Source organism: Vigna angularis, chromosome 1 (assembly GCF_016808095.1).
Source record: "Vigna angularis cultivar LongXiaoDou No.4 chromosome 1, ASM1680809v1, whole genome shotgun sequence".
Lineage (NCBI taxonomy): Eukaryota > Viridiplantae > Streptophyta > Magnoliopsida > Fabales > Fabaceae > Vigna > Vigna angularis.
The window spans coordinates 18,543,851-18,571,420 of record NC_068970.1 but is presented as its reverse complement, the minus strand read 5'-3'; the positions used below and the strand labels follow the sequence as shown (position 1 = coordinate 18,571,420).

The following is a 27,570-nucleotide window of genomic DNA, read 5'->3' as shown; positions in this document are numbered from 1 at the left end:
GTCTTCTTTTCCTATCCTTGTATTGTTTAAATAACTTTTGATTAGATTCAATATGAGCTATAGTGTTGCTTTTATTAAAACCTTCTTGTATCCTTGTTAAGGCACCTTGCACTTTTTTGTACATGGGTCACAACACCTTAAGGCTCTATTTTTATATTATTTTATTTTTTCTAATAAAAAAAATAGGCTAATGAAGATGCACAGATGGAAAATAATATTGACGTGCAAAAGTGACTAATAGAAAATATTTTAAATAGAAACATTTTCAATGCCAAATATTTCAAATTGAAAATATATTGTAAGTGTGTAGAAGATTCGCTATTATTATGCTAATCAAATTTAATAATGATTGACAAAGGAAAATATGTTAAAAAAATCCAATTCTAAATTAATTAGTGATAATGTCAAAACATAATAAATGAAAGACAATCCTAAGTCTAAACTTAAAATATGTTTGTTTGAGAATGACAATGAGAAAAATAATGAAAGACATTTTATAAATGATAATTACATTTTAATATTTGTCCTGAGAGACTAAGTGGTATGATTTGTTGACAAATCTATTTAAATTTGATTATTTGCTTAATCAAGATTACTTACTGTCCTGTGTTGAAAGCTTAATCTCTAACTTTTTCAATTAAGATTAAAGCGGATTGCCAGTTTAACTGACCAATTGGTAACTCACTGACTCATAGTTGATTATTAGTCCATATTGTATACATTTTTAAATAAAATATTAATTAATTGAAATAAAATATTAATTAATTGAAATAATGAGTCAAATACATTATTGGTAAAAGAAACACTTTAATAACATTATTCTATTTTATTCAAGATATTAAAATGGAATTAATTATATAATTAAGAAATAAAATATTACTCAGTACCATAAGATATTAGTTATGAAATTAAAATGTATTGTTTTTTATTTTTAAAAAAATTTATTTAACCAATGAGAAAGAAACCATTATTATCAAGCATTAAATAAAGTTTGAATTTACCAGCACTGTTTTTCATAAAAACATTAAATAGAAATTGGTAAGACTAGGTAGTATCTCTTCGTGTACCTCTCTATTGTCACTGCTAACTATAGTTCCAAATATCACCTTAATCCCAATAACTGATATCCCAACAACAAAATGATATTTGTCCATTAACTAATTAATATATCAAGTAATAACAAAATAAAAATAAAAGAAAAGAAAAAGCTATTTGAATCGATTCAATTCCATTGAACATTAAGCTTGTTTTCACTACGGTTTTCATGTTCGCATTCTTTCTTTCCTTATGATTCTATCTCCAAAGCAACTCATAGTTTTGAATACTAAGTTCCATCAGACGCAATCTTCTATTTTCTTAAAGAGGCAAAATGAAGTTCTCGGCGTGGCAGCAGAGCTACATCAACCGCCGGAGCAACAGCTTCAGGGCACCTTTGCCGTTGGAATCTTCCGGCGAATCCTCCAGTAAGTCTCCGGTGACCACCTTTTCGTTCCTCCTCCACGCCGCCTGCTGCCTCATCAGCGTCGTCCTCGGTTTCCGCTTCTCCCGCCTCGTCTACCTGTTCTTCTTCTCAGTCACCTCAACAAACCTCTCTGCGTTCCGTGGCGGCGAAATCCCCACTCCGCTCGTCGTGCATTCCTCCCTCACCACGAAACCCATGGAGAATCCGGCGAACCAGACTGCCGGCAGCCGCGTGCTGGTTGGGCGGCACGGGATCCAAGTACGACCATGGCCGCATCCAAATCCCGAGGAGACGATGAAGGCATACCGCATAATCGAGAGAGTTCAAAGGGAGCAGAGGGCACTGTTCGGAGTGAAGAAAGCGAAAACGGTTATTGCAGTCACGCCGACGCACGTGCGCACCTTCCAGAAGCTTCACTTGAGCTGCGTGATGCACTCACTAATGCTCGTGCCGTACGATGTCGTTTGGATCGTGGTCGAGGCTGGACGAGTCAGCAATGAGACTGCTTCCATCATCGCCAAGTCAGGACTCAGAACCATCCACGTTGGCTTCAATCACGGAATGCCGATTTCTTGGGATGAAAGACACAAATTGGAGGCTCGAATGCGCCTTCATGCTTTGAGGTCAACATTTCAGCTTTATCTTTATTGAAATTCTAATGCTTAAATTTTCAAATCGTCTGGTACTGTTTTCCCGCTAATTGGCGCATAAGTAATCGCTAAATTACTAGCAAATTGTAAGGAAGAATTTGTCCATAATAGTTCTTGCTCAAGGAAAATTGTGTATTGTGTAGTGTGCAGAATACTGATGAGTTGTAACCAAAAAAAGAGTTAAAAACATTTGTACTGGAGTGGTTTGAAGATTTAGTTTGTCGTTAAGTAAAACGAATGATTGATTTTTTGTGTGATGGAATAGGATTGTGAGCAACGAGAGGCTGGAAGGAATTGTGATGTTTGTAGATGATAGCAATATGCATAGCATGGAGTTGTTTGATGAGATTCAAAATGTGAAGTGGATTGGTGCGTTTTCGATTGGAATTCTTGTTCATTCAGGTCGTGTGGAGGAGGCTTCAGCAATACCAGTGCAAGGTCCTGCTTGTAATGCAACCAATAATCTTGTTGGGTGGCATACCTTCAAATCATTGCGCTATGTTGGAAAAAGTGCAGTTTACATAGATGATCTGGCACCTGTGCTGCCCAGAAAGATTGAGTGGGCTGGGTTTGTGTTGAATTCTAGGTTGCTTTGGAGGGATCTTGTTAATAGACCAGAATGGATTAAGGATCTTCAAGAGATGGATGAGATTGTTGAGGACATAGAAAGTCCCCTGTCTCTGCTAAGAGACCCCTCCGTGGTTGAACCACTTGGCAGTTGTGGACGCCATGTTTTGCTCTGGTGGCTGCGGGTTGAAGCTCGCACAGACAGCAAATTCCCTGCTCGGTGATTCCTCTTCTCTTCATTACCTAGATTCAAGCAACTTACTTCATTAGTACAACAAATAGCACTTAACACTTTCTCTCCGGCGTTTGTCCCTTTCCTTGACAAATTCCAGCCTCCTCACGGTCATATTAATATTTTGGCTCCACACCAGACCCATAATTTAATTTAAATTTTTTATGGGCCTTGAGGAGAAGGTCCAATGTGATTTTCTAAAAACTATATAAATGTATTTTAAAAAATCAAATAAGTAATAAAATTCAGTATTTATTTTAGTTTTTATTTCCTCAGTAGTGGTAATATTTATTCGTTCTTGTTTTCTGGAATTTGGGGAGTTTAAATTATCATGTTTTCTGTGCATATCCTGACCATTCGATGCAATGCAGATGGAAAATTGACCCTCCTCTGGACATCACAGTCCCGTCAAAACGTACTCCATGGCCAGATGCTCCTCGTCAATTCCCAATCAATGAAAAAGAGCTAATTGGCACACAAGAACATACGAGTAAGCATTCTACAAAGACCAGAACATCTAGATCCAGGCGCAGTCGAAATAAGAGAAGGCACGGCGCCAAAGTGATTGGTGTGAAAGTCTCTAAACATTCTGATAAAAACTGAGATGTTAAAATACATTTTAGAAATTTACTGCCCTGTGAATACGGAATTCTTGGTCTTCTTGAGAAGAATGTGGATTGAACAAGCTAAGAAGCTCATGTTCTTACAGGATAGGATACATATATTGTGGTTACTTATTGAAAGACAGTGTCAACTTTGTTCTCGAGCATTTGCTTCATCGTAGGAAATTGGTAATTTTTCTTCACTCTTTTCAACGCAATAGAAAATCTTCTTCATAGGAGTATATATCCATACGCTCGTCCTTTCTTTCTTTGTCGATTTCCTTACTTTTAGGCATAACAGAACTACAAAGCTTGTACATGTCCATTAATTATTTTAGCACTCTGGTACATCTTACTTCTTATAGTAAAAGAAAAGTGTAAACTGATTATTTCGTTTTATACATAAAATCGGGAATCGTTGTCTAACGATGTCACTCATTCATCACATTTAATTTATTTTAAATATATTCACAATTGTTAATTATCTTCATTTAACTCCAATGTATTCTTAACTTATCAGTTTCTTATAACCAATTTTAAATACCTTAAACTATACAATAAAAATATTTAAATACGTTACACAAGTATAATAAATATTATTAACCTAATTATTATTCAAGATCGTAAGAAAATTATACTCTTGTAATTCCAGCTATCAGAGGCAAAGCAAGTATTTTATACTATGGCAAGCTGAGGTTCAAATGGATGTTTAAAGTAGAATACGTGTTTTTTCTAGTCAAGGTTTTTAAGAAATTATGAGCAAATATTTAAAGCGATTTATTTTTTGTGTTGATCATTTTCTATTTATAAATATTATGTGGATAATTTTCTAATGTCTTTTCATGTCAGTAAAATTAACATGATTAATAAAGGATTCACTTCGTATACAAGTTAATTGAGAGTCATGGTTTAGGTCACCTACTTTATTAGGAAGCGAATTTGTTTCATCAAGAATTTGTTTCAAAAGACTTTTCCCTTTATGACAGGTCTTCAACGTTGGAACTCCAATTGGTTGCTCTTGTTCTTAGGAAGACTCGAGACATTAGATGCAATTTAACGCTTATTGTAACGCTTAAATCATTATAAGGAGATATTTGTATATATAGTACGGGAAGATTTTTGCAGCGATAGTATTAACTATAATATAATTTCGTATACATAAAGCAACATAAAACATACAGATATATGATCTAATTGTACCTAGTAATAAAAACTCTACTTCAGATTATAAATTTAACATATAATAACAAAAATAGGATCACATGATCTAAAATTATGAAATTCAATATCATTTTATCAACCATATTACATTTGACTTGATATGGACGTGGGTTCGAGTAGATACTATTTCGATTATGCAAGCTTCCCTTGTAACATTTTTGGACAAGTTTTTGGCTGACCTTGATCACTCCAAATTTTCTGTTGTAATATCGGAGTTGTTTGACTTTGATGTTTGTGGTGCAGAACAGGAATCTTAAATTCTTCATTAATGGTCTTCCTACAAAATGTTATAAGAGAAGAGATGTTGACTACAACATACTGTTGAGGAGGAGGTTTTCTTTGGGTTACACAAACACCAATAACATCTGAGCCAAATATATAAGGGATTGACATCACTCTTTATCCAAAACCTTAAGACAATGGGTTAATGGGTCTTTCATCTTTATATATTGCTCTACTTTCTTATTTCTATCCAACGTAAGACTTAGACTCATACTTGGATACCCAACACATACTTTATCAACCACATTTGTTGTGTCGGTTGCCGAGAATGGTGTCTACAACTCTACATAATGACACACTTCTATTTATTTGTTTGAAAACCTACTAGAATTTCTTCAAAATCTACAAGTGTGTCCCAAAGCATAGCTTCGACAAAACTTCCTCAGTCGACTAGCGCACAATGCATATTGTGATTCATCGTCACTATGGAGATGATGACGTGAGGTCGTCTTCGTGAAGTACCACCCCTTCCAAGTTGGCATCCAAGATTTTTATAGTTGGAGTAGGGTTCTAAGAAACTTTCATAAACAAGGTCATGACCAACTTCATATATTACTTTTGTCAAAAATAACTAGTGCAACCTCCTTTGCGAAGGATTGTGAGTGACGTTGTTTAGTCTATATATAAGTTCTCTAATATGCTATAAACATGGCTTCTAATTAAGTTCATAATTATAATTACAAAAGTTCAAGCTAATATAAGAGAAATATATATATATATATATTCTTCTACAAAATCCAGTAAATATGCTTGAACTTTAAAACGTTATAAAAAATATATTAGACTCCAATTGTGTCGTGTGTGTATTTGTTGCATGAAAATTTCTAGTAATGTGTCAAAGATATACATACTTAGTTGAAAACACATAAAATTTGCTCATAATTATTTTGATATAAGTGATACAAGCATTGCAAACACAAGAATAATTAAGAATAATGAAAGAAAATGATGTAGTTGAATGTACTTTACTTTATATTAATAAAAGAACTTTCCAAATAAAAAATGATAAATGAGCAAATATAACTAAAACATTAACAAATATATTTTTTCTGTCTTGTCCTAATTGCAAAGAAAATAATCATTGCACCACTTTTTATGTTGATTCTAAGTCTAATCAGGATAAAAAAAATTTCTAATTTATTATCAAATTGTTACTGCACCACTTTTTATATCGATTCTATATCTAACCGATACAAAAAGTCTTTTTAATTTATTGTCATATCACACTACTTTTTATATTGGTTGTATGTTTAACCGATATAAAAAGTCTCATATATTTACATTTATACTATTGATAAGTCATCATAAAAAATAATTTTATATTAAAGATAAAAAAAATAGAAGAATCACATTATAACATTTATCAAAAACTCAATTTTACTACCAAAAAATCCACCATACACAAAGAAAATAAAATTATAAAAGAAGAAATATAATGAAAACTATAAAATTGAATTATTCCATGAAATAAATAGAAAAGAAATGAAAAAGAGAAAATGAGACATTAAAAAGAAAATAAAATTTTAAATTCAAATTATAGAGAAAATATTTGCTTATGATATTTTATTTAAATTAGTTTTTACGATACCTTTTAATTTTTTTTATAATATCTTTTGTATAAAAATAAAAAATTATTTATTTATTATTTAAATTTAGAAAATTATGATTAAAACATTATCAATATTTAACCTTCTTTCACATTTTATTTTTTATACAAAATAAAATAACCAACTCTTTCAAAAAAGATATATCTTTTATATTTATAAACTAAAAACTCTACAATCCGAAGGGTGAACTCAAATAGTACAGTAGTTTGTTTATCCTTAAATAGAAAGATAACTCTAATTGATTTGAATAGTCTTCTAAAATAGATAACTTTAATCTTCTTTGTTTATCTCATGACGAATATTTATATTATTTAAATCAAATATTTCATTCCACGTTAGAATCATCTATACTAAATGTGGTTTAGAAATGGTTCTATTACATTTTAACTTTGTGCATATTTTAAAATTATCCTTTGATTATTGAAATTACACTTGAACTTTTTTTTATGACATAGATGAATATAATTATCTCCATAGCACATGATATGAAGATTCAAACGAATCTAGAATCTATCTTCCTCGGGACTTGTTTGTTGGCGGCACACTCCATGGACGGCCTCTCCACAATTTTGCGTTTTCATGCAATTTCAAGAATTAAGTTGTCATGATACCATATTATGTATAAAATGAGAAAAAAAAGGAGAAAAAGTATAGTTATGGGTAATTGAATGAATGAAATCTCTAACAACAAATTATTGATTTGGGAGGAAATAAAATAATAATAGTATTATTGATATGTTATGAAGATAAGGGATATTTTAATATCGAAAGTGAATGAGTTCCAAAGATAGAGATCCATACCATATTGCAACTGTCACACTCCAACACTCATCATCCCTCTTCCAACTTGTTCTGCCCATTACGCACTTTCTTTTCAAACTACTTCTCTGCCTATCACAACTCAAACCAACAATCTTCATCTTCCTATTCTATGCCTATTTTACTCTTTATATCTTGTATGATAGAGACATATATATTACCAATATATATATATATATATATATTTTGTATCTATAATCGGACGACCATAGTTAAAAAGAAACGGTTGACTTGATATGTTTAAACTCAAAATTTAAATAAGATAAATACAAAGATTATCTAGCTAGATATGAGTAAAGGTTGACTGAGTGGTCTCAACAACAAGATACTTGTAAGGACCGTATATTAGAAAAGAAAATGTGGTGGAGGTGGGCCTCATGTGGGCAGCTGAGCATGTGAAGTGGTGGGGGCGTCCTTTGATGATTGGTATGGTAGAAAGGGCTTCACGGGGGAACAATGTTTGATCATTGGGATCACGCATGTACAGAAGGAAGGGGAAAATGGAAATCTGGAGAGAGAGTTTCCTAGAAGAGAAGGCAACTGGAAGCCAAACCGTGATAGTGCTTGCTCCTGCCGACGCTTCATTCCAAATTTTTGTCTCTTGTGCTCTGGGTCCATACCAAAAATAAGCAAAAAGGGACCCTCCATTTATTTTTGTCTGTGAACTACTCTTCCCGTGAATTCCTTCTAGCCGTGGGTTCCATTCTCTATTCCACCAAGACAATAAATCAACTCTTCTCCGAGTCATGGCATTTCAGCTTACGTAGCGTTCTTCTCCCAAGGTCGTGCCATGCTTTCTCTGCCTGGACCAACTGCTGTTTCAAGGTGCTGGACTGCTCCCTTCCTGGACGTGTTGGTCGTGTGCTGCTTGCTGTGACCGATAGTAGCTGGACTGCGTGAAGATGGTGGACGATACAGCTGGAACCGTGATGCCCACCTTGCTGCTGGAAGCATGCTGGACGCTGTGGTGCATGGAACGTTTCTCCTCTTTGCTGGCTGCACCTTGCGTGAACCGTGAGCAAGGTGATGATCAACTTCTCCTTCCAACCGTGACAGTCCAAGCTTGGGTGTGGCAGCTGCTGCTTGCTGCATAAGGAAGGGGAAGGAGAAGTGGGAAGGAACATAAAGGAATGAGCAAGAAGAGAGGATGGAAGGAGGAAAAGCCGAGAGGAAGGAAGAGAGTTGGAAGCTGCTGGGAAGAAGGAAAGGAGAGACCGAGATAGAGTGGAGGGAATGGAGGCACAATAAAATAACTGGAGGGAGTAGTGGACGAATACGGACAAGCCACTGCAAAGAAAGGAGATTCACTTCTTCATTTTAGAGATTCTTGAAGGAGGAAAGAAGAAGAAGGGAGGAGAGCTGGACATTGTGGCAGGAGGTTGAAACGGCAGAGGAAGAACAAAGTGAAGAGATTGATTCAAAATTCACAAAGGAAGTCTTCAAGAGGTAAGGGGAGCTAGATTTTTCGTTTTAATTAGTTAATTTTACTGTTTTTGTAGAAATCTAAAAGCTTTAAGAGTTAAAAATGGAGGTTTTCTGGTTTTCTGGAAAACCTGTGATTCTGCAGAATCACGTTCGTCCAATTTGGTTTTTAATTGGACGTTCGTCCAAATTAAGACGAATTGAACGTTCGTCCCAACTGTCGAGCGTTCGTTTCTGAACGAACGTCCGCGTTCGTTCGTCTTAGTACGGGACGCTCGTCCAAACAGTGTTTGTCGAGCGTTCGTCATTCCGCTGAGTGAGCGTTCGTCCTTCACCGCGAGCGTTCGTTCCAGTGAGCGTTCGTCCAAATGGTGCTCGGCTTTGAGAAGAGCGTTCGTCCAAATAGTGCTCGGGTTTGAACTGAGCGTTCGTCCTAAATGGGGCTCGGTCTTATACTGAGCGCTCGCTCAAATTGAGCCTCGGCCCTATGCTGAGCGTTCGTCCTAAAATGACACTAGTTATTGTTTTGAGCGCTCGTTCTCATTTTCCACAAAATAGCGTTCGTTATTTGATACGAACGAGCGTCTTTTGGTCTCGCTCTTAACGTTCGTTCTTTGATCCGAACGAGCGTCTTCTTGTCTCGCAAAACAGCGTTCGTTCTCGTTCCCCTTGTGATGGAACGTTCGGTATTTAAATGATGAATAGTTCATGATGAACAGTAAATGATGAATAGTAAAACGACAAATATTAAATGATGAAGATTGCATGAGATGAATGGAAATATTGTGACTTTTGAAAGAACGTTTTTTTAATGGCTTCCTTATGAATGATGAAAATGATTATGGAATGATGACTAGTGAATTATGAATATATGATCAAAAGTGAATGATGAACTATATATGAGATGAAATGAAAGTATGAATGATTAAATGAGCGTTCCAAGGAGGAACGACTCAGAATTTGATTATTGAGATTTGTAAAGTATGAATGTGGGAAGCTTAGCCGGTTGTTCATCCTGATGTTCCGTGAGTACTTGTCCTCACGTAGAGGGGGTACGTCATGTGTGGGAACGGCAGGAGGTCCTAGTCCTAGGGATTATCTGGACAGATAGGACTAACCTCGGGTGGCAGCTGATGAGAGTTGCAGTTACTACATCACCCGGGTGCACGAACACCGAAGCTACACAGAATTCATACAGTCCGGACAGTCAGTCGTGTTGAGTTTTATTTAATGTGCACGTTTAAGTGGGTTGTCATGTTCTGAATGTGTATGTTGAAATATGCATGTATGTTGAATTGTTTACCTAAATTTATATGATGCATGAGTTAAATCACGTAAGCTTACCCTTTCGTTTTCCTTGTGTTGTCCATTGTGCTTGTACGTCCGTCTTGTCATTGCAATGATCATCCGTGTGGATGTGAGCAGATGGAGACGAGCGTTTGGAAGATGCGCTGAACGAAGAGATCTTGGTTGAAGTCAAAGTGAAGACTGAGCAGTGAGACGCTCTGCTATTAGTTGTTGGCGCGAGTGGTCGTTCGACCTACTCACTCGTTTTCTTTTAAGTTCGACCGTTCGGTAACCGTACTGTGTAAACCGTTCGGTCAGGTTTTTATTTGGGTGTTCAACTTTAGATTGTGACTCTTGATGTAAGACGTGCGGTTTGGGTACGTTCATTCGTTTATGAAGTTTTTAAATTTTAGTGGAAAAAAAAAAAACTGTACTGGATTATTATTAAAGGTGATTTTCCAAATTTATAGTTTTGACTGTATTTTTGGATGTCACAGTACTCAGGAAATTTTAAGCTGTTGAGACTGTTCGATCGACCTTTACATTTATTTTATTTAAATTTGAAAGTTTAGACATACTAAATTACTGTTATTTTTTTATGCTATAATTGTTTGATACGGTGTATATATATATTATTTAATAATAATTTCATAATAACCTAGATAATAAGTTTTACAAATAAATTTTAACGTAAATTTTAAGTTTAATTTAATTTATAAAATATCTTGACTTTATTTAACATCTTCAATGTTCCCCACCAAACAGTATAACATGTAAAAAGGATTTCATTTCTTTTTATTAAGGTGAGGAGAATGAAACAGAGGTATAGGGATTGATTCCCTTCATTGCTAAGGCTACATATATTTAATCACACATTATGTCTTCTTTATTAATATCACATTCACTAACAAATTCTCTTATTACTTTATATAAAGTAAATGTTAAATAATTTTGAAGATATGAAATATATATATTTTTTTCAAATTAATAAGCAAAGGAGAATTTAAAAGTTTTCCTTAAATGAGCTTTTTAAGGTGTAATATTTTATTATTTGATTGAATAGTTATTATTTATAACTGATTTGGTAAAGTAAAAGTAGTGAAGCTGAAAGAGCCAGCGAAAAGGTTTGAGGTTGATTAACTAGAAAGTAAACGGAATCCTTATTTTGGAAGAAAACTGGAATTTCTATTTTCAACAACACAAAAAAAAACATAGCCATTGCCACCATCTTCCACACTCTAAACAATGTAAAAATATAAATTATTTACTCACATAAGAAGAAAGAATTTTGCTTCGTTTTATGTACCGTTTCAACAATACTACTTTTCTAGCACTAATATTCAAACTTTATATATTAACACATATAAGTGTTTATTTAAATAATCTTACATTTAATGGTATCGCACTGCGACATCTTCCCGTAAGCCTTTTTAATGAAATTTCTGAAAAATTAGAATGTTATTTTAATATAATCCCACCTATATATATATATATATATATATATAATTAAAATTAAAGAAAGTTATTTATATAATAAACAGAGTTACACTTTTTAAAGAAATTTGTTTATATACTAATTAAGCAAATTTTTTTCCATTTATAAATGTCTCACTTTTTAAATTTAAACAACTAGTTTATATTAAAATAACATTTTCGTCTATATAAACATCTTTTATTTAAGATGTTACATCTATAGTATTTTTGCTTTTGGTGTATATTTTCTTTTTCTTATCTTTGCTCTTTAACTAACAGCTTTTAAAATTAAAATAATTATTTTATCAATTTTATCTTTTATATAATATTTTTTTAATTTGCTTATTTTTTAAAATTTAATTATTTTTAAATTAAAATAACTACATATAATAAAAATAATTTAAAAATAAATAAAAATTATTTACAATGGAATTCTAAAAGTTATTTATAGTTATAATAATAATAATAAATTATTTTTATCATAAAAAAATAAATACGTGTACACGTAGAATATGTGTTTCTACTAATATTTCATAAAAGAAAAACATAGAACTTTTCTTACTTAAAAAAAACATTAAATTAAAAAGCATATAAATTATTTAAAGAACCTAAAAGCTATCAACACTTACTTTAGTATACAGTTAATTTAGTCACAGTTATAGATATTTCCTTAAATCAATAACTTGCGTGTTTTTATGTACTATTTTAAAAACAATTCTAAATTTTTATACTAATTACTAAACTAACGAAACTCAAAATATACTATCATTTTACTAATATCTTTTCTTATTTTATTTTATAAATAATTATAGTGTAGTTTACTCTAAAACAAAAAAATGAAAAAATATTTACTTCTTATAGACTCATCGCTAAGCTAAACTAACTAATTCCACGCCTATTAAGAATAATAGCCAGGTAGATCTAATAACATTGATTTCATGTATTTTATAAATTATTATTGGTAGTAATAATTGAACATGGTTCCTGGAATTAAACATAAATATTTTTTGAAAACAGTAATAATATTAAAAAATAAAAAATTGGAATTTAATTGTATTTATGTACAGTAAATATAATTGTTTTTCTTATAAATGACTGTAGGATATTATCATATTATCGCATTATTCCATGCGTTATGTTTCATAATATTTTTTGAGAGAAATGCACGATGGTTTTAATGAAGTAATATAATTATGTGAATTTCCTGAAAATAACTACATTATATATTATTATAACGAATTTACGAAGACAACAATAATGAAGGGAATAGAGATTGAATTCTATAATCTTAGATATCAATTATTCATTCTGAGAAGCCACGTGGTGTGGCAGTTCCCTAACTCGATTGCTTATAATACTATTATTCAAATATTAAACTATTTTCTTCTTCTATATAAACTCATCACTCCCTCTTCTTCTTCATCAACAGCCATTCAACCTTCTTTTTCTCCTCTTCCTCACACCAACCATGCCTTCAATGACCATAATCTTGCTCTTCCTTTTCTTCACTTTCTCACATGTTAAGGCCATGTCCCTCATCAATTACTCCGAAAACGAGGTCATGGACATGTACGAGAAGTGGTTGGTGAAGCACCGAAAGGTGTACAATGGGTTGGGAGAGAAGGACAAGAGGTTTCAAGTGTTCAAAGAGAACTTGGAATTCATCCAAGACCACAACGCTCAGAACAACACATACACTCTTGGATTGAACAAGTTTGCTGATATCACCAACCAGGAATACCGTGCCATGTATTTGGGCACCAGAACTGATGCCAAACGCAGGGTCATGAAAACCCAGAGGACCGGTCACCGGTATGCTTACAACTCCGGTGACCGCTTGCCGGGGCACGTCGATTGGAGGTTGAAAGGTGTAGTTGCTCCCATCAAAGATCAGGGAAGTTGTGGTAAGTTTCTTTTTTTTTTTTCCTATCTTTTCGCCTTTTCGTTTGGTAAAGATAACGTTTGTTAAGAACTGTTTTGAGTTCAACTGTAACAGCTAAGGTTACGTAACAGTTAAGTATTCGTTTAAACTTGTCCATGAGAATTATAAGAATATTTTTCGGAATAATAAAATAATAACAATAATAATATACTTGAATTTTTTATATTTTTCACATTATTAATAACTAACTTGACTCTGTGGCTTTGTTTTTTAAATTTGGCTACATTATGAAAAATCTAAACTGAAAAGGGAGGTGTATTATTTAATTTTAAAATCTAAACTGAAAATATAGAAAATTACAAGTGGGGTATCTTTTTTTTTTGTAAAAGATAATACTGTTAAACTAATGTTAAATTAAAATATTTTAATTTAATCTGGCAATAGATTTTTGTGTTTCTATTTTCGTTAACGGTTTTACGAGTGTTGATATTTTCTTATGAAAGAAAAAAACGTTTATATACGTGTTTGACGTCGTACTTATTGAACTCTGACGTTTAAAGCTATTTCCTTCAGAATAATGTTATGTTACGTAATGCAAGTTTCTGGCCATTGCGTTAGTACAGGGCTGTTAGATTCTATTTATTAATAATTTTATATTTCTTATTTATTTCGTTATTCTATAAGCTAAATATGAAATTTATTTTCAGTAGTCCCTTAAAAAGAGATTTATAAGTGAACTCGCAAAAAAAATATAATACTGCTCCAGTTCAAATATTTTCTATATACACAGATTTATCAGATAAAACCTTAATCGTTAAAATAATTTAATTGATTTACTAAAACTAATAAAACCTTATGCTTAAAAATCATAGACGGACATTATCATGTTAAATTTGAAGAGAGTATGTCCTATTAAAATTGGGTTTACTAATATATGTTGTTGTGTGTACATGAATGACGCAGGAAGTTGTTGGGCTTTCTCAACAGTGGCTAGTGTGGAAGCTATAAATAGCATAGTGACAGGGAAGTTTGTGTCGCTATCAGAACAAGAGCTTGTGGACTGTGACAGAGACTATAATGAAGGATGCAATGGTGGTCTCATGGACTACGCATTCCAGTTCATCATTAAAAATGGTGGCATGGACACAGAAGAAGATTATCCATACAAGGGCCAAGATGGAACTTGTGATCTAACTAAGGTCACTGTACCATTCTTTCTGAGCCTCATATATTCAACTCAATAATTGATTTCTTTCTAATGATCTTTATCGATTTATACTGCTACAGAAAAAGGCCAAGGTAGTGCAAATTGATGATTACAAAGATGTTCCATCATATGACGAGAAGGCCTTAAAGAAAGCTGTTGCTCATCAACCCGTAAGCGTTGCTATTGAAGCCTCTGGCAGGGCTTTGCAACTTTATCAGTCTGTAAGTATACTCTTTAAAATGTTACACAGTGATCACTACGTTGATTTTCATTTGAGACTATGTTCTTAAATTGGTATAACCTTGAGACAGGGAACTATTTCACAACATGTAACAATGTATGGCTGCCAAATGTATAAGCTTAAAAAGTTTTTGTAATTTTTTTGCAGGGTGTGTTTACTGGTAAATGTGGAACAAATTTAGATCATGGTGTGGTGGTTGTTGGATATGGGAGTGAAAATGGTGTTGATTACTGGCTGGTGAGGAATTCATGGGGCAGTGGATGGGGTGAGGATGGCTATTTCAAGATGGAGCGCAACGTTAGAAGCAGCTCCACAGGGAAGTGTGGAATTGCAATGGAGGCTTCCTACCCTGTTAAGTATGGTCTAAACTCTGCAGTTCCTAGTTCAGCTTACCAAAGCAATGAAGTGTCCATCAGCAGTGCTTGAAATAACTTGATCATTATTTTTGAATTGAATCCTTGGAAGAGGAACAAGTTCTAAAGTTGCAACAAAAGTGATGTTTCTGTTATTTATATGCTGCTATTGGAAATGTCTGTTGGGCTATTCTTGTACATAGACTTCTTCAGGTTAAAACTGAATCTGATCATCAATTTGTACTAGTCTTCACTTGTTATTCCATTTGAATGTTTACTCTGAAATCCTTAATGATATTAATGTTCTAGTTAAATTTTTATATGGATATTCACTGTTTACCATGACCCTTTTACATCTGTTCTTCAATATTAACCACCCAGTCCAATGTTAGAAATTCTCTAAATCCAGCACTTTATGGTTCATGTTTGATGCTACTATGAGCCTTTGGGAAGTGGGAAAATATCACGGCGCGACCCCCTAATTACTTATCATTGTGCAATGTAAAATTTCAAATTGAAACCGAAGAAAAACGTAATCCTTTTCACGAACACTAGTTTGAAAACCCCAACTTGTAGGTAGTAAATATATATTATATTATAAGAGATTCAGAGGTTGTAAAAAGTAATAAATAAATAAAATGTAATATTAGACAATGCAGAAAAATATAAAAGGTAAATGATTTAAAAATACAAAAGTTAGAAGATGAAAAAAATATAAAGAATAGAAAATCTAAAAATAGACATGTTAGGTAGTCTATGCAAAGAAATGTAAATGGAAACTTTCTAAAAATAGAAAGGTTAGATGATACATAAAAGTATAAAAAGTGGACAATTAAAAAAAAAAGGATATGAAAAAATTTAGACCAGAGATTGAAGAGTCTTGAGAAATTGAAGAGACTCAAGTAATGTATATTTATAGACTTTTCTAATATATATAATTAAATTCATCTAATTAGTATATTATGTAACTCATCTAATATATATTTGTAAATTGATCTAATTAGTATATTATGTAACTCATCTAATATATATTTGTAAATTGATCTAATTAGTGTATCATAGACTCATTTAATGTGTTAATAAAGTTGTTTAATCAATATATAGACACACTCATTTAATATATTTATTAGACTTTTCCAATCCATATATAGAATTGACTTATTTAATATATAGACTTGTTTACTAGGTATATAGACATACTTATCTATTTAATCGATCTATTGACAAAGTCTTGTAATGTGCATTCCTAATGTCAAAGATGGTTAAGGACTTGCATGCTCATGTCAAGGCCAACAGAGAGGAAGTGGTGAAAATGAACTTATATCCGAAGTGATGATCCTATTTATTGAGATGACAACTTACCATCTACACATATCAACAAAGCCAGGAAGAATTAATAACACAACTGCTCCAAACTCCTGAACAACAATACTATATCTCAAAACTCTTGGGCTACAACTATGATATTCAGTGCAAGGTTGGGTTTTCAATAAAGTTGCAAATACACTCTCAAGAATACTAGAGTTGAGACAAATTTTAGATATCATTGTTCTTCACTTTGATGTTTTTGTAAGGTGCAAGAAATCTATCCTACTGATCAAGAGCTCAATCAGCACTCAGTAAGTGGCTTCCGAAATTGAAGGTAAGCCTATCAAGAGAGCATGTTTTGGTTTAGTGGAAAAATCTCTTTCTTGGAGCTTGAGGATAGCTTCTTGCAGGATTATCCTGATTTACACCTTGTGGACAAAGTATTTGTCCATCCATCAAAAAGGGGATGATATGATCCATGATGAAGAGACCAAGAAAGTATAGATTCAATCCATGAAATAGAGGAAAAGTGCCATAAAATGCATGCTTAAGAAAAATGCAGTAGAAAGAATTAAAAGCTCATTGGGATGGTGGGATCATATTACTTACGAGGATAGAGATAGGGCACAATGGACAGCCCACACAACACTACTTTATGTTAGTTTGTCCTTTTATTTGTTGTTGGTTAGGCACACTGGGGAGAAGTATGCATGAAAAATTTCTCTCTGCTCCAAAATTCTCATCGTTGGCTGTTCTAGTTTGTCTTCCTTCCACCTGTTCTGTTTGCTTCATCATGTTGTTAATCATAACCAAGCACATTAATTAATCTTTTGGTGCTTTGAGTTTTACAACCACAAATGAAAATGAAGGGTGCCCAAGCCTTCACTGAAACCATAGGTGTTCAAATTCTAACTCAAATGAAAAACTCTGAAAAAAGAACACTTCGAACTACTGAAAAAAAATTCAAAGAGGTTAATTTCTAAGAAAATTGAGATGTTCAGGGTAGTTTTAACTATTAAATGGAAGTTTTTAATTCGCCTAATAGTCTTATTTTATTTAATTTTCCTATTGATGAGTTTATTTCCAGAATTTATACTCACAAAAAATTGCCTTGATTAAAAATTTAAAATATATATATGCAGTATAAAAAGATAACTCATATAATTGCATTGCAAGAAATACAAAATAAAACTAGTTATTTGATGATTAATTCAGGAACCAGAGGCATTTGCCCAACTACATAGAGATACAAACACAGGAAAGGGAATTGAGTAAAGAAAGAGCCCTCCGAAACTCCAATTATATTTTCCTTATTTGGATCCTTTACTAAGGTGTAAAAATATCCAATACGCCTAATGTCCAAACAATTTGCTCAAATGAGAATTGGACATCCCGTGGTCCACATAAGACTCTTAGAGTAATTTTCTTCAACTTCCCATCACATCTTCATATTGCTCTAGCTGTCCAAAATATATACAGCAAATAATATCAAGCCACATGTTGATCAGTTGCCTAATTTAAGCAAATAAAGTTCAATTAACCTGAAAAGTTCAGCCCTCTGAAAGGCTTGGGCTTTCAGGTGATGCTCTCTTTCCATCATAGCGCTACAAGTTAAAGAAAAAAAAAAGCCTTTACCATTAGAACCGAAACTGTATTCATGTAAAACACAAAATAATGGACAAAGCCATAAAACGGTTATGACGATATTTTGCCTAATGAAAATGTTAATTTACCTGTTTTCCAGATGAGAAGGGTAGATATTTGTACTTAATCATGTGAGATATCTGTCTCCTCATTGTAAGCGTGAATAGGACCACCCAGTAGAAGAGGAGTATTGGCCAGAACACAGGAACATCAAACGCACTAAAGAAAGTCATCACAAATGCAACGCAAAAGGCCTTTGTGATTGAGTACCTGTTTACATTCAGCAGAAACAACATCTTCATGTCAAAATACTGAAGGTAAAAGCATGAAGATACACATCAAAGAACGAAGAACATCTGTAAATTAGCACAACACCCAATGAGAAACCCACAAATGTCACATAAAATGCAATGCTGATTTGCAACGTCTGCATTTCCAAACAATTCATTATTTGTGTGAACAACATCCAGATTTTTATCAGAACAGACAGGTCAATCTATTTGCTCGTTTCGCATGTCTGTGTTCTTTAAATAGGTTCAAAAAACTTTTGTCCACAACCTCAAGCTTTTGGAGGTGCTCTCCACACAATGTCACCTTAATTGCACCCACATCAGTAGGATTTCTTTACAATATTCCGTGATATCAAGAACAAAACGAAAGTGTGACTGCAATAGCAATTCAACACCTTGACATACAACATATAATAACAATCTCATCCGGATAACCCAATTTTTCTGTTCGAGCTTTCAGCTGACACTGACAAAGTCTACAGTAGGGACAAAGTCTACAGTAGGGATGAGAGGGTGGTGCTGCTTTCCCCTACCCAGTCAGTATTCTATTAACTCCTCGACTTCGGGTGTCAAAATTTCTAGATGTGACCACTACTCACAGCCCTTTACGAAGGGGTTATAATAACATAATGTCTTATATCCTAAAAAAATAACACAATTTCATTTTTCACAATAATTACAGATTTCCATACAGCTTCATTCTTGCATTCTTTTCTGTCTTTATTTTTTTGTTTTCTAATTTTTAATTCTTTATCAATAAAATTTTGCAATTTTTGATTTACCATTCTTGAGAATGTAATTCCAGAAATTACTAAGATTACAACATGAAACAAATGCAGCTGAGATTGTAAATTGCGATTGTAACTAGACTTGCAATTTCATCAGAATCCTTCATTCTGCAAAACAAAAAGTAGACTAATGCTGCTAAGTGCAAAGAACCCAGAACTTCTGACATTTCGGCTATTATTGCGGTTGCCAACTGTTTTTTTTTTTCTTAAAAAAAAGAAACTCGCAGCACACACAACCCTGTAAATAACACAAGAACTGTACCAGAACCCCAACAGAACACGATACAAACTTTCTTGTGCCGTGAAATTTAGGTTCTGTGGTAACTATGATCGATCAAAACAAGGTGAAGTGAAATTAATTGATTAACGATGATCGTGAATTGAATTAACACTAGTTGGGAAGCATATAACGTACCAGAACTTGAACTCCGGGAGGCGGCGAACGAATGGACGAAACTCGTCGTTAACGGAGGAGGGGAGGGTGGGGCCCTCTGCGTCAAGAATCTCGGGGTCCACCTGAGGGGAGAGGAACCCGATCAGAAGGTTGAGGATGTATATTCCCAAACCGTACGACACTAAGTAGAACCCTTCCACCAAGTACACACGCAGCGCGTATATCAACGCCACCACCAACAACCCCACCCACCGCCGCCCCACGTGTGGCGTCCATTTGTCTAGCACGTGCTGGTACTGCCGCCACACCGCCAACTCCCACCGCGATATGGCGGCTCTAAGAGATGCTCCGACCGAGTCCATCGCTGATGGACCCGCTTCGCTTTCGGCTTGAGAGAGGTTCATTTCAACGATTTGTCGCTTGCTTAAAGGAACCCTCTTCTCATGGTCCTCTTCAGTCCTAATCTTCTATAGATGATTTTTTTTTTTTCAATTTAAAATCATCTTATAGACCAAAAAAAAACTATTTGTTTTCAGGGACTCAGCTGGCCTATTAATAGGCTGCAAATTTTCCCTTTTCAACAGATTATATTGGTATATTTAAAACTCTAATTCAAAATTATTGATTATCATATTTACAAAACCATTTAAGTTTATTCACATATTTCATGCTGTTTTATTGTAGTTTTAGTCCATGTGCAAACTATTTAAAATAAAATTAAGAAATATAACATATTAAATATAGTTATATTTTTATTTTCTTAATTTTTATTTTAATGTTTTACTTATGGTTTATTTACGAATTTATGTCACGTCATAGTTTTATTAGACTTTCATTCTTATTAGACAAAATTTACTAAGCATAATTAGAAATAGATAACTAAATTCTTTAAATATAAAAATGATTCAGTTTTTAATTATGTTGTGGAAAAAATATTTCTTTTAGTATTCTCTACGTTTTATAGTAATTTTTAGTAAAAAAAATTAATGAAAATTAGCTTTAGTTTTAAGAATAAAAAATTATAAAAATAAATTTCAAAAATTGAAATTAAAATTAAAAGATAAAATCAGAGAGACTAAAGAAATTATTAAACCTATAATCATTTTAAGTCTGTACTAACTTTCATACAACATAAAATTTTACGATGACCTTACAAGGTGTAAATAAACTGAGTAGAGAGTGATAATATAAATAAAAAGTAACCTATTGATTTAGTATTTAAAATGATACTATATTTCCTGTGTAACTGTTTTATTAAAAAAGTATAAATAGTCCCTAATGTTACAATACACCCATCTCATTATTCCTTCTGACTATTTAGATGGTTTCAAAGTTGACTAAATTTCATATTCACATATCCATGCGATAAGGTCAATGTACTTTTTAATCTTAATTTTATCTTAATTTTAAATTTTCATAAATTCCTGTATGGAATTATATATATATTCCAAATTTTCGACGATTTCATTCAAGTTTTATGTTGTCAACGAACTAAATTATTTTTATTTGAGCTTCGTATAGCATTAGAAGGTCTGATGCTTTTGATAATTTGTTTTATAAATTTCATTATAAGCTTACTTAAAGACTAAAAGAACAAATAAATAGCAAAATGAAAAGGAGTTTGGAGAAGGTTGTGTTGTTTTATTTTTAATATTTTTAACTCTAATGACATCCGCTTCAACCCCATAGTCACATGTTCTAAGAATAACAATAGCCTCCCTCTTCAATATGCATGTTTTGTTTTATACTCACTGATATAATTACTGTAATAAGTCGTTTGTAATAAAGGATTTTTGCTACAGTAGAAAAAGAAAGCAAAATTATTACAGCATTTTAAAGAATTAATTTACGAGAGAACGGTGAAATAGATGTCTCCAAATATTTAAAATAACGCTAACAATATATAAATTATACAGCTAAAAGTGGCCCCAATAAAAATGAGTACAAACTTGACAATATTTGATGAGCTATCTTGTCAATAGAACATATATAATTGAAGTAAAACGTTAGTTGTGGACAAAAACATTCATCGGTACACTCGTTCATCCTTCGAGGGAAATATTTAAATCCAAATTTGGACTCGAAGGGAATTTCTGGAACCTCCGAGTAATTAACATGACAACTAAATATGAATGTCTCAAAACTGGACGGTTCACAGAACCGATTTTTAAGAAAATTACCATAAATGTAAGATGTCCTGGCTAAGGAGCATACCTTCAATTTCATTTCACCAAACAATCCAATATTCCCATCTCCTGGCTACACTTTTTATTTTCTTCTCTTATTTAAAGAGGCCACCATTTTATGCAGGGTGGTTATTTCAAAATCTTTCTGTGTCAGCTCTTTCTTCAATGATTCGATCTCCAATTCACTTTGCTTTAATCGTTGATTCAGTGCTTCAATCTCGTTTAAATGGGCATCACAGCTTGGGGCATCCTCTTCAGTGTTTTTATCTATCTTTGCTTTCTTGGAAACATCAACTGCCTCATCCGTTTGTAAAGCCCTCTTATTAGAGCCATTCTGGACAGTGGGTTCATCACTTACCATTTTCCGAACATATAGTGTGACAGGCATGCCTTTACTTGTCAGAAATGTTACAAGTTTTTGTGGACGACCTTGATTATCCTAAGATAAAATAATATACATAATATGAGATAGATCAGCAATCCCAGAGTAAATAAATGTCCAGTGATATACGACTGCAATATTAGTTTATCAACAGAAGACGCCTCCTTTTATTGAACAAGCATGAAAAGAAAAGTTATCAAGTTCATCCAATTTTAGAAGAATCAAACATATGTCCATTAGAACAAATGGATTCAGGTATTATAGTGGAGACTGGAATCCAAATTTATGTATTTCATTGGCTCAGCTAAACAACAAGCAATTTAGTGATATCAAGTAACAGATTGCACACCGTTATATATCATATATGTACCTTTAATTGGATTCCTTGGACTTTTTCATAGGCGTCATCAGCCTCTTGTGTATTTTTAAAAACAGCTAAGGCAGAATAATGTCTTCCTTGAACTTTCCTAGTAGACTGCAGCAGATGCATCAGATCTCAAAAACAAAAATGTAACCCACTAAAAGACTGCCAACAAGATTACCGTGAGACAAAACTAAAAGTTTTCAAACTGAAGATATTCACACTCTTTAAATAATTACAGATGAACCTATTCACTAGAACATTGAGATAGCCATGGGACACTACCTGCAGTTCTGTTCTGAATTCTCCAGGAACAATGTTATGCAGTGCTTCAGTGTTTACAGTGTTTGGTATCCGGTGAAGAAAAAGCTTTGTGGTCTCACTTTCTGGAACCTAAAACAATATAACAGTGATATTATTCACCTTTAGCCGCCAATCAACATGATTACAAAGACAAGGTAATGCTGGAGATGTATATGTCAGCTTACACGCTCTTGAGCCAGTGAAATTGGAAATTCCCTATCAACACCATGTTTGATCTTTGCAAGAACGAGGTTCATAGCTGCACATGCATCATCTAGACAATTATGTGGAGCACCTTTTTCCCGAACAGCACGACCCAAAACAGCCTGTCACAACAATTGGTGATAAACTACAAATCAAAAATCAATATTTTTTCCATTTCTGTGTTTATTCTTCCATGTTGCTATAATTTTCTTGGGCAAGCCTGGATGATGAAAGATCTTAAATTTAAAGACATAAACTAGCACAAGTGCACAAGAGAGCCTTTGCATCCAACACAACATGATTCCTCCAAAAGAGTGGCTATATGACCCTTTCTCATAATGGAGAACCTTAATTTTTGCATATAAAATATTTGCCACTTTAGTACCTGACATAAACCATTCAAAGAAGGTCTTCTGTGCATAGGCCCATCCGTGGATTGGAAGATATAGGAAGTGTCAATCACTCTGACATGATCAAGCTTCAGCACTGCAGACAACTTGCATTAGTATATAAATTAGAAGCACAAAAATTAATTCAACGGAGCTAGTCCCTCAATATACTCAAAATCTAGCAGTAAGTTTAAAAACAGACCAAAGTAAACTAAAACGTTTATCAAACTTACCACGTAGATCATTATGCAAACTGTGTCCCACTAATATGGCTCCTTTTGATAACAACTTCTTCATGGATTTCTATGGAAGCACAAGATATATCTTCATTGTGCACATGAAAGGACTATACAAAATAAAAAACAAAGAAAAACACAAAATACCTGTACATCAGCCAAGGAGCAAGTCACTGCCTCTAGATCTTGAGAAGAGATACCAGTGATCTCTGTTCTGTAGTCCACAATTTTTTTGTTGGGTTTTACGAATTCATTCAGCTTGACCTGAAAAGTTCTGAAAATTATCTATCCATAACCCCAAAAAGGAGAATGATTTTAAAAACAATTATGTGAAACCCTTTTTTGACAGGCTATGCAAAAGGAGGAGTGTGCATAAATTACCTCTAAATTATGGTCTACCACACAAACTTTAACTACCTCGTCTGTCCCATCCTCACAAAGAACCATTTCACAATCAACAGCGAGCATTGTAGTAGACTTCATCACCTTGGGCTTGTTTTTAACATTTATAATTATCCAACCCTTCAAATCCACATCAAAAGCATAATATACGATATATCAGAATAAATATTGACACCTTCAAATTCAGGTACAGCCTACAGGTGACGTCAACAAACCTCGTCAATTGATGGAGATGAATAGTCCAATGGATATAACGGATGCTGCAGAGTTATTTGAACTAGCCTCTGTGCAGTAAACATCAGACTGTTAGAAAATTATAGTAATTTTTTTACAAATACACTTGTCAATGACATCAACAACATTAATTAAGAAGAAAAAGAATGTGCATACCCGTTATCAATTACACAACCCAGAAGGAGAAAAAGGATAATTATCAGCAAAAAGTAATATCAGAATATTTGATTTTTCTGAATCATAGAGATTCTTGCCACTATCAATTACATTCTCTTCAATTTTAGACTTCAGTTCTACATTTAGATTTGGTTGCAGCAACAAGAAATATTCAACTTCGGAGCTAATTTCCAATTGGCATGATGGTTTAAGTATAAAAGAGGAAAACAATAAACCATAAAAGTATAAATTCAGAAATAAGTAAAAAGCAATTCCCGAAATAAGGCAGAAGGTACATGTGACCAGCACTTACTTAGAACCAGTCCAGTCACTAAACCAGTGAAGGTATGGGTTTAAGGTTCAAAGATTTAACCTGGAGTTTACCAGTGTCAAACCAGATTCAATAAAATATTGTCATTTTATTTTTTAATACGGTAATACAATATATAAAGTAGTATTAATAAAAAAAAATATTATATATATATATAAATTTTACAAAATTAAAATTTAAACTTCACTTAAATGTGTCATAAGTCATAGCATGAGACAAAAGTAAGCTATATATGAAAGCAAACAAGTATAATACATCATATATAAGTTCAACAATAACAAATAAAATCCATTAGTAACTACAACTCTCTACAACAAAAAACCACACGTTCTTAGAACCAACAAGTTGAACCTCTCAACCCACCCGGTTTCCCAATTTCACCGGCTATATCACGGTTCAAATTTAAATTCGTTAGTAACTACAACTCTCTTGAAAAACCAACTAACAGCATAAAAAAATAAAATAAGTTTTCAAAAACAACCAGTCAAACCTCCCAACCCACTAGTTTTCCCGGTTTTCGGCTTCATGCCCAGTTTGCCCGGTTTTATCCCGGTTCAAATTTAAATCTGTCTTTTAGGAAGACTTGGACCAAACACTAATCCGGTTCCTGATTCAACTAGTTAAACCGCTCAGTCCAGTTTTGAAAACATTGATTGGAACATTCTCAATGAAATTGAATAATAATGTTGAATAGCTTAAAGAAATAACAGCAAAGGATTGGTAGAAAGCCCAAAGCACATTCGGTGAGTATGCCCTTAATGGGAAGGAAACTTAGTATTTAATAGAAAACTAAGGTAAAATAACATTATTTTATTACTACTATAATCCAGGAAAGGAAGTTAACTACAAATCTAAAACAAGATTTTAGCAGAGAAATCACCATTAAAACGTACCTGCTCCGGGGACTCATGGGATTTATCTTTCAGTCGCTCCAACATGTATTGATTTTCATGATGTCGCATGATGTTGTCAAAAAACTAAACACAGGAGAAATAAATAAAACTCACATCTTTTAAGTGTATGTGTACATATTTGGTACTAAAAAGTTATTTACCTTCAAATCTTCCTCCTTCGAAAAAGACTTTAGAAATGTAGCCAATAACTCATGGGGTCGCTTTGATGGATCACTCAAATTGGCCCCAAACTTTTTGTCATGACTGTCCAAGAATTCTTTCCAGTCTCCTAGCTTACCCTTGAGGCCTCTCTTTTGTGCCAATTTTACAATATCAGCCAGCACCTACCCATATGGAAACACCGGTTATATTGCTGGGACAGAGGAGAAAGAAGGAAAGGGAAAACAAAAATACTACAAAACACTAACGATATCTCATTATCCACTTAAACTGGCATATACATCTAAAGGTCTCACAATGTATTACAATTTATCCATTTATCTATATGACTATTGATGACATCATTATAACCAACAACTAAAGAAGTTGCAAATGATTTTGGCAAACATAACAAAACCCTAATTCTATATGAACTGATTCACTAGGTTTACAGCAAAGGTAGTCTTTCATTTATTAAATAAGTATTAAAGCATAGGCATTTAGTCCAATGATTTCATCACCACCGAAACTGTGACAGGAAACACACAACTAAAACTAAGAGTGTATACCACGATTCTTAACTTTCGGCATTAACTCATTCATGCCAAAACATTCATCCTAATTTCCCAATAAAATTCACCACCTAAAATATTCAATTGACTCCCCAGCAGTACATTCAAAATACTAAACATCAAAAGAAACTTAAAAGTGAAAAACGCCCAAGTTGAACAGTTTTTTCGAAGGCGTCGGAAACAACCGTGAACAAACAAACAAACATACTGAAAGCGTTGACTAAGGAAGCTCACCTTCTTGTCTGCAGTGTCTATTTTTTCTTCCATATTGAGTTGCTGCAAGCCTTGTCAAACTCTTTGCAGAACAGCGTCCAAACATATACTGCGCGTCTAGGTTTTCAGGGAAGGTTTCGGCTGGCTCGGGGTTTTTATTTTTTCTTTTACTTATTTTGTTAATATATTTACCCAGATGATCTAATCTTCATGAACCTCTATCTATAGTAATATAGTTTTAACAGTATTTATTCTGTTAATATTTTTATTTTAATTTTTTAGTTTTGTACTATATAAATATTTTATATTATCTATATCCAAGTTATTATCCATAAAAAAAAGATCAATATAATTGCCTAGTTCATACTCATCTATATCCACATTATCCTATAGATTAGAATTACAAGAAGTGAAATGTTCTCAGTGCTAAATTTTTAATTATATAGTTTATAATCCACATTGTTTGTATTTTATTATTTTTCTATTTTTTACTTTTTTTTTAGTTTCACAAGCATATAACATAGTAAATATGTAAAATAATATTTTAGATATATATTTGCATATGAATTTAATTATAAATATTAATTGATATAAAAAAGTTTTATATTCATATTTATATTATATTACTTTTCGTGTATATAAAAGCGTGTTCTAAAAGATCTTATCTTTATGTCCACTTTTGGGTAGAACTCAGTTTGAGAAAATATTGAAGTAATTTAATGAATTTAATTAAAATATTGATTTTGATAAATTAATATACAATGTTCTTTTAAATTAGATATTTAAATAAAAATTATTTAATTATATGATATTTTCTT

General features: G+C 33.0%; 4 protein-coding genes and 1 long non-coding RNA gene across 5 annotated transcripts; 3 read left to right on the top strand and 2 right to left on the bottom strand.

The window, feature by feature from the left end:
* The first annotated feature begins 1,239 nt into the window (after positions 1 to 1,239).
* Positions 1,240 to 3,593, top strand: LOC108336943 (beta-1,4-xylosyltransferase IRX14). The gene is made up of 3 exons (XM_017573387.2): positions 1,240 to 2,085; positions 2,378 to 2,899; positions 3,283 to 3,593. The coding sequence occupies exons 1-3, from the start codon at positions 1,370 to 1,372 to the stop codon at positions 3,512 to 3,514; spliced, it is 1,470 nt and encodes a 489-aa protein (XP_017428876.2). The 5' UTR covers positions 1,240 to 1,369; the 3' UTR covers positions 3,515 to 3,593.
* A 9,415-nt stretch (positions 3,594 to 13,008) lies between these two features.
* Positions 13,009 to 15,649, top strand: LOC108332802 (cysteine proteinase mucunain). Its single transcript, XM_017568131.2, has 4 exons — positions 13,009 to 13,528; positions 14,470 to 14,705; positions 14,794 to 14,934; positions 15,102 to 15,649. Exons 1-4 carry the CDS (start codon positions 13,093 to 13,095, stop codon positions 15,378 to 15,380), a joined length of 1,092 nt encoding a protein of 363 aa, XP_017423620.1. The 5' UTR covers positions 13,009 to 13,092; the 3' UTR covers positions 15,381 to 15,649.
* A 703-nt stretch (positions 15,650 to 16,352) lies between these two features.
* On the top strand, positions 16,353 to 17,158 carry LOC128195502 (uncharacterized). Its single transcript, XR_008247122.1, has 3 exons — positions 16,353 to 16,784; positions 16,882 to 16,949; positions 17,026 to 17,158. It is a non-coding gene; the product is annotated as an uncharacterized LOC128195502 (long non-coding RNA).
* Positions 17,159 to 17,752: 594 nt separating this feature from the next.
* Positions 17,753 to 20,254, bottom strand: LOC108347889 (protein RER1A). Its single transcript, XM_017587349.2, has 4 exons — positions 19,753 to 20,254; positions 18,349 to 18,529; positions 18,157 to 18,219; positions 17,753 to 18,075 (listed from the first exon to the last, which is right to left on the bottom strand). The coding sequence occupies exons 1-3, from the start codon at positions 20,133 to 20,135 to the stop codon at positions 18,166 to 18,168; spliced, it is 618 nt and encodes a 205-aa protein (XP_017442838.1). The 5' UTR covers positions 20,136 to 20,254; the 3' UTR covers positions 17,753 to 18,075; positions 18,157 to 18,165.
* Positions 20,255 to 21,669: 1,415 nt separating this feature from the next.
* LOC108347879 (small RNA degrading nuclease 1) lies at positions 21,670 to 26,944 on the bottom strand. Its single transcript, XM_017587338.2, has 12 exons — positions 26,774 to 26,944; positions 25,970 to 26,152; positions 25,809 to 25,892; positions 24,410 to 24,478; positions 24,174 to 24,314; positions 23,940 to 24,056; positions 23,790 to 23,859; positions 23,553 to 23,653; positions 23,149 to 23,289; positions 22,946 to 23,053; positions 22,670 to 22,774; positions 21,670 to 22,356 (listed from the first exon to the last, which is right to left on the bottom strand). The coding sequence occupies exons 1-12, from the start codon at positions 26,804 to 26,806 to the stop codon at positions 22,000 to 22,002; spliced, it is 1,509 nt and encodes a 502-aa protein (XP_017442827.1). The 5' UTR covers positions 26,807 to 26,944; the 3' UTR covers positions 21,670 to 21,999.
* Positions 26,945 to 27,570: the final 626 nt, after the last annotated feature.